The sequence below is a fragment of the Thalassophryne amazonica genome, chromosome 20, assembly GCF_902500255.1.
Source record: "Thalassophryne amazonica chromosome 20, fThaAma1.1, whole genome shotgun sequence".
Lineage (NCBI taxonomy): Eukaryota > Metazoa > Chordata > Actinopteri > Batrachoidiformes > Batrachoididae > Thalassophryne > Thalassophryne amazonica.
In genome coordinates this window covers 6,058,985-6,071,919 of record NC_047122.1, presented here as the reverse complement: position 1 = coordinate 6,071,919, position 12,935 = coordinate 6,058,985, and the positions used below count along the sequence as shown (strand labels likewise).

General features: G+C 38.8%; 1 protein-coding gene across 1 annotated transcript in view; it reads right to left on the bottom strand.

Annotated features, from left to right (window-relative positions):
- The window catches only part of LOC117502059 (SUN domain-containing protein 2-like), a 112,363-nt gene that overhangs the window by 32,560 nt on the left and 66,868 nt on the right, over positions 1-12,935 (bottom strand). The window contains exon 10 of the mRNA XM_034161049.1: positions 4,475-4,657. Coding sequence (XP_034016940.1) covers positions 4,475-4,657 — 183 coding nt within the window. The remainder of the gene's footprint in view (positions 1-4,474; positions 4,658-12,935) is intronic.

Sequence of the window (12,935 nt, the reverse complement as noted above, 5' to 3'; positions counted from 1 at the left end):
TGCATGCGACAGTGTCTTTCGAGCAGGATGCACCACATCGCACCACTGATGTGGAGGAAAATAAAATAAAACCAGCTGTATAATTAGTGAATATCACTGGGTTGATATAAATAATACATAAAAGGGGACGCAATACAGAAGCCCGCAGTTAAATAACCCTGGTTAATTAAAAAGACAAAATGCACAGGATTCAAACCCGCATGCTCTGATTACCAAATGGAAACTTACCACGCGCAACAATCAATGTCTTGTAACAGGAGCATGAAATGGCTAAAATCAACAAACAGATAAATGTATTTTCTAAGAAAAGAAAAAAAAGCGCTGTGATAACTGACCAAATGGCATTTGGCGTGGTGTATTTCTACTGATACGTGACTGAAAGTAGCATATTTGTGGCACTGTTGGTTGTCCTGGTTCTGCGGTGCACCGCTCACAGCCCTCACAGCCCGACACGTGTCCTATGAGACGTGACATTCAGATCGCCGTTTCTCCAGCCCATCATGTGTCAAGATTAGACTGTACTTGTGTGAAGCACCTTGAGGCAGGTTTGCTGTGATTTGACGCTATATAAATGAAATAAATAACAAATAATTTGTTGACAAAATTAAAGACACTGTAGTAATTTCTTAATATTTTTTATTGATAATTAATTGTATTTTTCTTATATTTTCAAACAAATATATAGTACTAGCCAATTACTCGCCCTGCAAAGGGTTTGATTAAGAGACTGACATGAAAACTTCATCTTCACTAACAAACCTATCACCTCCCACCCATCACAGATTTCTGAGGACTGTAAGGTCACGAGTAAAGCTGCTTCAAGAAGAGAAAGCTGCTACTGCTACTATTACGATGACAATAGTGCTCGATAGCCTAGGTCACTCCCCGTATGTCAAGGCATATGTGTGCCAAGTTTGGCTCAAGGTGCTGTTTGGGCAGGAGAGGAATGAACACATGAACACACGAACACACACACGTCTGTCAATATATACCAGTCATCCAGAAAGTATTCACAGCGCTTCACTTTTTCCACATTTTGTTGTTACAGCATTATTTCAAAATTGAGTAAATTAAGTTTTTTCCCTAAAAATTCTACCCACAACACCCCATAATGATAGTTTGGAAAAAAGTTTTTTTTTTAATTTTTGCAAATTTATTAAAAAACTAAGAAACCAAAAATTCTTCACAGCCTTTGCTCAGTACTTTGTTGAAGCACCTTTGGCAGAAATTACAGCCTCAAGACTTCTTGAATATGATGTCACAAGCTTGGTGCACCTATCTTTGGGCAGTTTGGTCCATTCCTCTATGCAGCACCTCTCAAGCTCCATCAGGTTGGATGTGGAGCGTAGGTGCACAGCCATTTTCAGATCTCTCCAGAGATGTTCAATCAGATTCAGGTCTGGGCTCTGGCTGGGCCACTCAAGGACATTCACAGAGTTGTCCTGAAGCCACTCTTTTGATATCTTGGCTGTGTGCTGAGGTTAGGAGCGATGATGGTCAACAAGTCTGTACTGAGTCCCTGCGTCTTGATAAAATCTGTGTTCTTGTACTGTGTTCTTGTTAAGACTTATCTGCTCAAGAAAGTACAAACTGTGGCTGCCACCACTCTTTTATCTAAGAGGGGATAGACAACAAGTCTCCATCTCTTTTATCAACATGTGAAGGTCCTGAGTTCAAGTGATCCAGTTTAAGCTAGCTTTTAGCACATGGCTTAAACATGATGTAACCTTTTTAGTTCACGCGCTAAGCACACACATAGGAGGGACCACCTCTAAGCCAATAAGAAACACGGCAAGTACAAGTCCACACACTGTAATGTGAGCAGTCAATGGATATCTATAAAACATTTCTGTAATCTGTGTTTGAGGTTATTTTCGGATGGAGCTCCTGCGTGAGCCCTGTCCATTAAGGACACAGATCTGTCTAACATGACAAGAAAAACTGAATAAACTGTGATTTGTAATAACAGAGGTTTTTCCATCCAGGACAGATTTGAAAGCTCTAGCGTTTACACCACTCTAATCATACAGGCCTAATTGATGGATTGCTGCAGAGATGGTTGTCCTTCTAGAAGGTTCTCCTCACTCTACAGAGGAATGCTGGAGCTCTGTCAGTGACCATCGGGTTCTTGGTCACCTCCCTGACTAACACCCTTCTCTCCTGATCACCCAGTCTACAACCCCTGGCAATAATTATGGAATCACCGGCCTCGGAGGATGTTCATTCAGTTGTTTAATTTTGTAGAAAAAAAGCAGATCACAGACATGACACAAAACTAAAGTCATTTCAAATGACAACCTTCTGGCTTTAAGAAACACTATAAGAAATCAGGAAAAAAAATTGTGGCAGTCAGTAACGGTTACTTTTTTAGACCAAGCAGAGGGAAAAAAATACGGACTCACTCAATTCTGAAGAATAAATTATGGAATCACCCTGTAAATTTTCATCCCCAAAACTAACACCTGCATCAAATCAGATCTGCTCGTTAGTCTGCATCTAAAAAGGAGTGATCACACCTTGGAGAGCTGTTGCACCAAGTGGACTGACATGAATCATGGCTCCAACACGAGAGATGTCAATTGAAACAAAGGAGAGGATTATCAAACTCTTAAAAGAGGGTAAATCATCACGCAATGTTGCAAAAGATGTTGGTTATTCACAGTCAGCTGTCTCTAAACTCTGGACCAAATACAAACAACATGGGAAGGTTGTTAAAGGCAAACATACTGGTAGACCAAGGAAGACATCAAAGCGTCAAGACAGAAAACTTAAAGCAATATGTCTCAAAAATCGAAAAATGTACAACAAAACAAATGAGGAACGAATGGGAGGAAACTGGAGTCAACGTCTGTGACCAAACTGTAAGAAACCGCCTAAAGGAAATGGGATTTACATACAGAAAAGCTAAACGAAAGCCATCATGAACACCTAAACAGAAAAAAACAAGGTTACAATGGGCTAAGGAAAAGCAATTGTGGACTGTGGATGACTGGATGAAAGTCATATTCAATGATGAATCTCGAATCTGCATTGGGCAAGGTGATGATGCTGGAACTTTTGTTTGGTGCCATTCTAACGAGATTTATAAAGATGACTGCCTGAAAAGAACATGTAAATTTCCACAGTCATTGATGATATGGGGCTGCATGTCAGGTAAAGGCACTGGGGAGATGGCTGTCATTACATCATCAATAAATGTACAAGTTTACGTTGATATTTTGGACACTTTTCTTATCCCATCAATTGAAAGGATGTTTGGGGATGATGAAATCATTTTTCAAGATGATAATGCATCTTGCCATAGAGCAAAAACTGTGAAAACATTCCTTGCAAAAAGACACACAGGGTCAATGTCATGGCCTGCAAATAGTCCAGATCTTAATCCAATTGAAAATCTTTGGTGGAAGTTGAAGAAAATGGTCCATGACAAGGCTCCAACCTGCAAAGCTGATCTGGCAACAGCAATCAGAGAAAGTTGGAGCCAGATTGATGAAGAGTACTGTTTGTCACTCATTAAGTCCATGCCTCAGAGACTGCAAGCTGTTATAAAAGCCAGAGGTGGTGCAACAAAATACTAGTGATGTGTTCTTTTGTTTTTCATGATTCCATAATTTTTTCCTCAGAATTGAGTGGTTCCATATTTTTTTCCCTCTGCTTGGTCTAAAGAAGTAACCGTTACTGACTGCCACAATTTTTTTTCCTGATTTCTTATAGTGTTTCTTAAAGCCAGAAAGTTGCCATTTGAAATGACTTTAGTTTTGTGTCATGTCTGTGATCTGCTTTTTTTCTACAAAATTAAACAACTGAATGAACATCCTCAGAGGCCGGTGATTCCATAATTATTGCCAGGGGTTGGAGACGGGCAGTCAGCTCTTGGAGGAGACCTGGTGGATCCAAATGTCTTCGATTTATGGATGATGGAGGCCACTGTGCTCACTAGGGCCTTCTAAGCAGCAGGAATGTTTCTGTACCCTTCATCAGATTTGTGGCTCAAGACAATCCTGGATCATAGGTCTACAGACAATTCCTTTGACTTCATACTTGGATTGTTCTCTGACATGCACTGTCAACTGTGGGACCTTATAAATAGACAGGTGTGTACCTTTCCAAGTCAACTGTGTGTATGCCAATGAATTTACCCTTGTGGGCTCCAATTAAGCTGTGGAAAAATCTCAAGGATGATCAGAGGAAACAGGAGCTTCATGGCAAAGGCTGTGGATACTTATGTACATGTGATTTCTTTTTTCTTTTTTTTTTTTATAAATTTGCAAAAATCTCCAAAACCTTTTTCACACTGTCATTATGGGGTACAGTGTGTAGAATTTTGAGGGGGGGAAAAAACATAATAAAACATACCAAAATGTGGAAAAAGTGAAGCGCTGTGAATACTTTCCATATGCACGGTAGGTTCATTTACCATTCTACAGTTTTCTTCCTCTAAGTGTCACCGTACATGCGTTTCAAGCAGAGTTACCTCAGCATTTTTTGCCTCAACAGCTTGAATCCTGAGGCTGAGTCTCACGTCAACAGAGGTTCTCTCTGTCTGGTAATCAGTCATTTGTCTCTCTAACAAGGCGATCTCTTTTTCCAGACCCTGATGGCTGTTTGAGTCCAAGGCCTTCAGCTTAGTTTTGACATCCTGAATGTCCAGCTGCATCTGACAGAAAGACATAACGCGGTCAATAATTCATGTGGACAATAAAGAGACAGAAAGCTTGTGGGAAAAGTCTTGGTGAGAAGTGGAAAAAGCTGCTCAACTAACCAACTTAAGATGCTAAAGACATGAAGGCTAATTCGAATTGTTTGATCAATAGACCATTGTTACACTGTTCGACGCATGTGCACCGAGTACTCTGCAGCTCACTCATGTAGATCACCGTGTGGAACAGCACCTTTTAATAGTGATACGACCTGATGGCCAAAGTGTGCACAACAGGCACATGTGAGCTCTGTATTTTGTGCTAGTAACATCGGTTGGGAATGACTATAAATATTAAAAAAGGTATGACCATACAATTACTTTATATCAATGTAGTGTATTTTCTAGTGAGTATAGTATGCATATGTCGCGGACATGAACGAGCAAAGCTCATCAGCATGTCACCATGTCATTTAGGTTCTTCAGACTTTATTTTGAGTAAATGCTTCAGGGAAGCATTGGCATGGCAAAAACCTTTCAGCTTCTGGGGGGGTCAAAGCCCCCCCCAGACCCCTGCCTTTTTAAGCATTTTTCTTTATTTGCCTGTCACATGCCTGGAGAAGCTCATCGCCATCTAACCATGTCCTTTAGGGCCTTCAGACTTTTTCCAGTAAAACTGTTCTTGGGAGTATGAGCATGACTAAAACATTTCAGCTTCTGGAGGGGCTCTATCCTTTTTAAGCATTTTTCTTTTTTTGCTTTTCAGCTGACCCCTTTAATTACAGCCCTCTTAACCCCCTCCCACTTTAAGCTTTTTTTTTTAATGTAGATGTAAATTAACATTCAAAGTTTTCAGCTAGCTGACAGTAGGGCTGCGCAATATGGCCAAATTATCGTATCTCAATACTGTCATAAACTGTCATGTAAATGTCACTTATATACATGCAGTCCATATTCTTGAGCCGCTTGGGTGGGTAGGGAGAGTTCCCATGGGATAAAAAAGCTTTTCAAGGGACCATCCCTGGTTCTCAAGACCAGACACCTAAGTGGCTCTACTCTTGTTTTTTTTTTTTGTTGTTGTTGTTTTTTTTTAAGATATTTAGGTGTACCTTAGTAAACACTAGTAGAGTTCCACCTGGAAAGTATAATAGATATAACTTACTGAATTTTCATATCAATATGATACACAATGTGACCATGATTGGACACAAAGTGCAGCAACAGTGAAAATTAAACATTCTTAAACAAAACAGTAATAATACCACACTCATTTTACACTCATCATAAGGTTAGGATACTGTGCCCTCCAAAAGTATTGGAACACTTGGAATTTCACACATTTTAATTTGTTTATGCCATTTTAAATACAAGAAATACAAAAAATAAAGAATGAAAATTCCTAAAATTATCTTCCTCAAACTGAACGCAAATCTCTAAAACTTGATAAAACCTGTAAATAATAATCAGTTTTATTGCTAGTTTTCTTCAGATAAGTCAGAGGATGGAAACATGAACATTTCCAAGTCACTGAATATATCTTGGACTTTATTTACATCAATGAAGAAATACAAAAGTTACTTTCACCAAAACATCAAATCTAGGCTTTCATCTCAGATGTACTTTCTGTCAAATTGTAGCTGAACTTTCAGGTCTTCTTTTTAAGAAAATCCTCCTCTACACCACTTCATCAGGAAGCTGGATTTTATATTTTTAATTAATTTATATCAAGTCGTAGAGATCTGCTTTCAGTTTGAGTTAAGGAAGATAATTTTAGAAAAAAAAAAACGTATCTGAAATGGAATTTATTTGGTACTAATGGTACCAAATCAATTCTATCTGATGTTCTGACTCAGAACCTGGCATGTCCCACAGACATTGCCCTTGAAGGTCCATCATCTCTGATCATTGACGGGCAAGCTGCAGTCATGGTGATGGGAAAGCCTAAGGAAGCAAATACCTTCCGTCAGTACACAGATCAGTTTTGTCAATTCATATTTGGACAAGGCCGAGAGTACAGCGTATTGATGTGACATTCGATCGCTACAGAGACCTTTCTATCAAGTGTGGCACAAGGCTGAAGTGTGCTAAATGGACGCAACCGGTTCAACGACTAATCGAAGATAGGAACGTGTCACTTCCTAATAAATTGGCTGACTTCATGGCGTATACTGAACAAGACAGAGCTTGCAAAGTTTCTCTCCAATGCCTTGATAACAGCAGCACCCGCGGATAAGGTGGTGGTGGTTAGTGGTGGATTCACATTGGAGGTCAAAAGCACATGCCCAACAATGGAAACGTCACCACTTGAAAGTAATCACGAGGAAGCAGACATGAGGATTGTCTTGCATTGCATCCACACTGATGCAAAAGTCATTGTCGTTGCTGCACGTGACACTGATGTCCTCGTGCTGCTCTTGGCCCATTTCAAGAAGATGGCTTGCCTTCATCTTTGGCTTAAATCTGGCACTGCAAAGAAGCTGAAATACATTCCTGTCCACAGTATCCAGGAAGCGCTTGGCCTTACAGACGATGCCTGTGAAACAGTACTGCTTTCCACTCCTTGACAGGATGTGACAGTGTCTCATTTCTCTGGCCACATCAAGAAGACAGAGTGGGATGTTCTTCTGGAACATAGTGTTCTTCTTCAGAATCTTGTCAAGGCACCAAGTCCTTCAAAGCAGGTTCTGGATGATGCTGAGAAGTTCATTTGCCTACTTTACAAAGCACCATCGGAAAACTGTGATGAAGCCCATGTCAAACTCTTCAGCAAATGCAAAGCAACTGAAACATTGCCTCCAACAAGTGATGCTGCTAGATATCACATACAGCGAGCAAACTACCAAGGTTATGTTTGGAGGGAAGCATGCCACCCGTACCCCTACCAATTGATTCTGGGTGGAAACTGGATGACAATGGCATGTGTTCTCAAATCCTGACTTCACTGCCTCCAATTCCAAAGGCCTGTAAAGACATTTTCCAGTGCGGCTATCAAAAGGGCTGTACAACAGACAGCTGTTCTTGCCGGAAGTGGGGGAATCAATGATGTACTGATGCCTGCAAATGCAGTGATGGAGGAGTACCATGCAGAAATAGGCCCAAAAAGTAATTTCCTACTTGAGTGGTTATCAGTTACTGGAAACAGATTCCAATATGAACGTGTATGCCCCAATTTATGAATCCTTAGGCAAGTTCGATTCATTAAGGTTATTTCAGAATTCAGTGACTCATCAATTAGTTGTGCTGCGTTGTGGATCACCTTAGTACCATTCCTCTTGTTATTAATAATTATTTGTGTTTTAAAAACTTACAACATGCCCATGTGTGTAGTCGGAATGAGCATCTGTATCAAAAGGAAGCATTCTTTATGAATACCAGTAGCTCATCGTTGGAACATTTCTGATAGAATTACACTTGGTAGTAATATTTCGAACAGGACTGTGCATCGCAGCAGTTGAACATTCACAATGCACATTAGACCTATTTGGGCCCATTATAGCTGTTAGTATTCATAGAGAACAAAATTCAAAGCCTCCTTATATTACGTAGAGAATGGAAAATGTTTGGCAATTCGAAACTTACAATATCTTTCTGTTGATTCTTTTAAGTTGTGCAAGTAATCATTGCAAAGCCTAAGTGGCACCATTACAGAGATACTCTCAAAAAACACTTTCAAATTCCTTCAGGTTTCCATTCATTTTACACTTTGTGTAAACTATTCAAATTGCAAGATATCCTTAATTATCTTACTGGTCTCTGTAAAGGATATCAAATAAAATATTTTTTGAAAGAAAAAAAAAAAATATATATATATATAGATATATATACACACACACACACACTTGTATATATATATATTTGCAATTATTGACCTTTGACCTTAATTAGTGACCTAATTAAGCAATTTTTGGGGTTCACAAATGAGTGATTCGTAATTAATATGAAATCTTGCTCAAGAAACAACACAATATTTCAATGGTCTCTGCAAAAGACATCAAATAAAACATTATATGGAAAATTAATGATTTTTTGCACTAACTGACCTTTGACCCAATTAGTGACCTAATTAGGCATTTTTGGAGTCAGCAAACAACAGATTCGTAATCAGCACAAAATTTCCATTCAGAAACCCTATGTGCACACTTTTACTCAAAAATGTTTTATACATTCGCCCTATTGATGTATCCCATAATCTCTTGCACGCCAGAGTCGCTGCAGTCAAACAACCCAGAGAATCCACATGATGGCAATTGTAAATGAATATTATACTACAACAATGTAATTCTGTTATGCTTTTCGTCACGTTAATTAGAGACTGCTGCATGATACCCTGAAAACTTGCGAAAACAATTATAACAGATAATCCGTGTCTGCTATGTTTAATCTGCATGGAATTTAACAAACGCAAACCGAATTTCAGACATATTATATATATTAGTCTGGAACAAAGAGGACAAACAGTGTTGTAAAGAACAATAATCAAGATGTTAAAGAGCAAACTTCACTTTCTCCCAGAACAAAATGATCAGGAAGCAACTGAAGCTCACAGCAGCTCCAATTGAAAATAATGGAGAGACAGCCTGTGATTCTCACATGTTTACATAAAACAAACACAATAACAACGTCTGTAATAGTCCAGTCATTTTATGGTTTGACTCAGAACAAATTGCAACAGAAATGATTTTGGTGGCATTTGAACCGTGAAACTGTTTTATAAAACATACTAAAAGTCTAGAAAGCTAAAAAATCGGGAACACTCCCAAAATCCAAGATGGCCACTCGAAAACATGCAAAAATTTGTTTTTTCCCAAAAACTCAAAAAAAAAAAAAAAAAAAAAAAAAAAAAAAATCAATATTTAAGCACATAAATGTATTGATGTTAAATATAAACTTGGGTATTGTGAACATTTTGACACCAAAATTAAGTCTATCTGTAACGGTTCTTGAGATACAGTCTATTTGTATTTTTACATACACTCAAGGACGGCAATTTGGTTTGTGTCCTATTACATTAAAAATATTGCAGTTAAGGCCCAGAAATGTATTGAAGTTGAATATAAACTTGTGTATTGTGGACATTTTAGCACCAAAAGAATGGCTGTAGCTCTTACAGTTTTTGAGATACAGCACATAAGCCATCTACACTTGGCTAAAAATGGTGAAATTATGTTGAAACCAAGTAACTGTTCTGAAATGTTCATTTAAAGAATGTAATCATAATATTCTTAGTGCTTGTCAGCTGCACTAACTTTTTTAATGACGCATGGAATCACACACTAATTTTACAGTAAAACCGATGAAGCATGATAATAATAAAAGTTCAGGTGAAATCAGTATTGTGTACATCATGACACTTGTCATGTGACAAGTACTGACACATGTCAGTACTGCAGTTACATCTCACAGCATGCAGAAGAGAATCTGGTGCTGCTTGCAAGTCAGTCATGATTGGGACAACCTGACTATCAGAAACTTTCCATCCCCATTCTTGCAATGGCATGTTGTCACCTTCATCTTCACCTTTCCATTCCTGAACTTGCAAGTAAACTCTCAGACTATGAAACTTGGCAGCTGCCGAAGTGGGTGGCAAACACTGTGGCTGCACATGAGTTGTCTTTGTTGCAACCTTATCACAAAAGCGCCTGTATCTGAGAGAATTGAAGCTTTCTCCAGGTTGTCCACACAGCAGTGGTGTCACCAGTGTGCCCTGGTTGTGCATCGACATCCACTCTCTTATACATAATATATGAGTAACTTCTCTATTCATATTCCAGTGAAATATTGACTCAAAAAGATTATTATTACCTTCTTTAGATTTCAGAAATGGTACTTAGTTTTCAACATAACAGTGCTCAATTTCATCAATTTTTGTCGAGTGTAGATGTATTTTTATACCATATCTCAAAAACTGTAATAGCTACAGCTATTTTTTTGGTGCCAAAATGTCCACAATGCACAAGTTTATATTCAACTTCAATGTATTTATGGGCCTTAACTGCAATATTTTTAATGTAATAAGACACAAACTAAATTGCCATCCTTGAGTGTATGTAAACTACATATAGGCTGTATCTCAAGAACCGTTACAGACAGAGACCTAATTTTGGTGTCAAAACGTTCACAACACCCAAGTTTATATTTAACATCAATACATTTATGTGCTTAAATATTGATATTGTTTGAGTTATTTTGGAAAAACTAAATTTTTGCATGTTTTTGGACGGCCATCTTGGATTTTGATCTTGTTCCCGATTTTTTATCTTTCTAGACTTTTAGTATGTTTTATAAAACAGTTTCAGGGTTCAAATACCACCAAAATCATTTCTGTTGCAATTTGTTCCGGGTTGACCCCTTTTATTTCATAAAATGACTGGACTATAAACCCAGAGAATATATTCATGAGAGTTTAAGGCACAATATAAAAATAGTTTTATGTCGTGATGCTAATGGTGTTGTCCGTGTGCAGCGGTTAAAGTGCAGTGTGATCAGAGCGTCTCAGTGCAGTTCTCAATGTTACTGAGATCTCGCAGACCAGCGACCTCTCCAAGGTTTTGCGGGATTTGAAACGTCAATAGGGCAAATTCACAATTTTTGGAATCCTGTCTAGTCTATTAAAGGTTGTTAAAAGGGGTTGGCCTTTTAACAACCTGGACCTCATTTCTGGCATAAAATACGGTCGTTTACTCACCAATATAAGTTTGAAGTCATTAGAAGTCCATAGTTCAAACGACATGTTCAGTTCAAATCTGAAGCAAACACTTTTCTTATTCTACTAAGGTGGATTAGAACTTTTTGTGGTACACAGCACAAACTACTGGACAGGAGGAAACTAGCAGTCAATGTGACTCAATGATTTGAAAATGCAGCTCTTTAAACCAGGCCTGTGGTGGTGTGCCATGTCAATCTTCTGTGTCCAATCAGATTTCAGGGGAGTCCAGTCAAACCCCGGCCTCCGCTCTGGCTCCACCCATGCCAGGAAGTGTTCAACATTTCCTGTTGGTACTTCCTGTTTGAGTGTGAGCTTGCCACTGAATTCCCGTGAGATTCTATGGGCTCTCGTCTGTCAATCCAGGAAATGTTTTACATTTGCACATTTCCTGTTTTACTGTGGATTTGAAAATTGGCACTTCCTGTTTAGGACGCCCTGTACCATGACTGAGCTTCACGCTGCTGCGCAACGCTTCGCTCATACTGGGCCTCATGTATCAACGTTGCGCGCTTGTGGCGTAAATTTCCGGTGTAAATTTGAAGTACACCAAGTTGCCGTGACATGTATCAAGCAGTGCGCACCTGCCCATTTCCAGCGTACGCCCGACGTAACCTTGATAAATGCGGCGGGTGAAAACAATCGTAATTATAATGAACACGCCCATAAATATTCAGACTCCGCTTCAGACACACCCTCATTTCACGACATGGAAGCCAGGAAAACGGCAAAGAACGAACTTCACCAATCACGACGCGTGCCAATAGAGCGTCAAAAGCGGCCGTTGTATTAATTGTTTTGTAGTATAATCAAAACATGTTATTCTCTTTTCACATGACAATAATTCTTGACATGTGGATATTTGCTAACTAAATTAATAAGATGCCTAATTTTTCAGATTTCTGTATTTTTTTTATTTATTTCTTTATTTATTTTATGTTAAGAAACGAATGGAGAAAACAAAACCTGATTGCAGCACAGGCGAAGGGAATGACAACACTACAGCTGTAATTATCAATTTCATTGTCTAAAACGATCACACCACATAAAGTTAAGCTCAGCACTGCTCTGGCTCCAGGCTCGAAGTCTGGAGAAAAAGGTGGTCAGCGCTGTGGCCATGGATCGTGCTCCACAGACCAACAATCCAGCAAAAGCGGGATTTGTATTAATTATTATGTAGTATAATCAAGAAAGTGTTATTTATGTAACATATGCATTGATTTGTATAATGGCACTGTTTATTATGTTGATCATTTTCATTTTTATGTGGATTCCAGCGCTGGTTCATTTTGGTGTACAATTTATACCACCTCTCGACTTGGTGTATATTTTCAGCGCACCGTACGCCAACGACCACATCCATAAATGCCAAGTAGCGCAGCCATTTTGGCGTACACCCCATATACGCTCAAATATCGCCGTACGCAACGTTGGTACATGAGGCCCATTATGATTATAATGCATCATGTACTTGTATAAAAAACTGCAATTGTTGGTAAATGTGTCCTGTGTGTAAACTAATCATGTGGGCAAAAAAAAACCAAAACACACTTATGCTAAATATGAATGAAATTGGTAAATTGGTTATGGAGA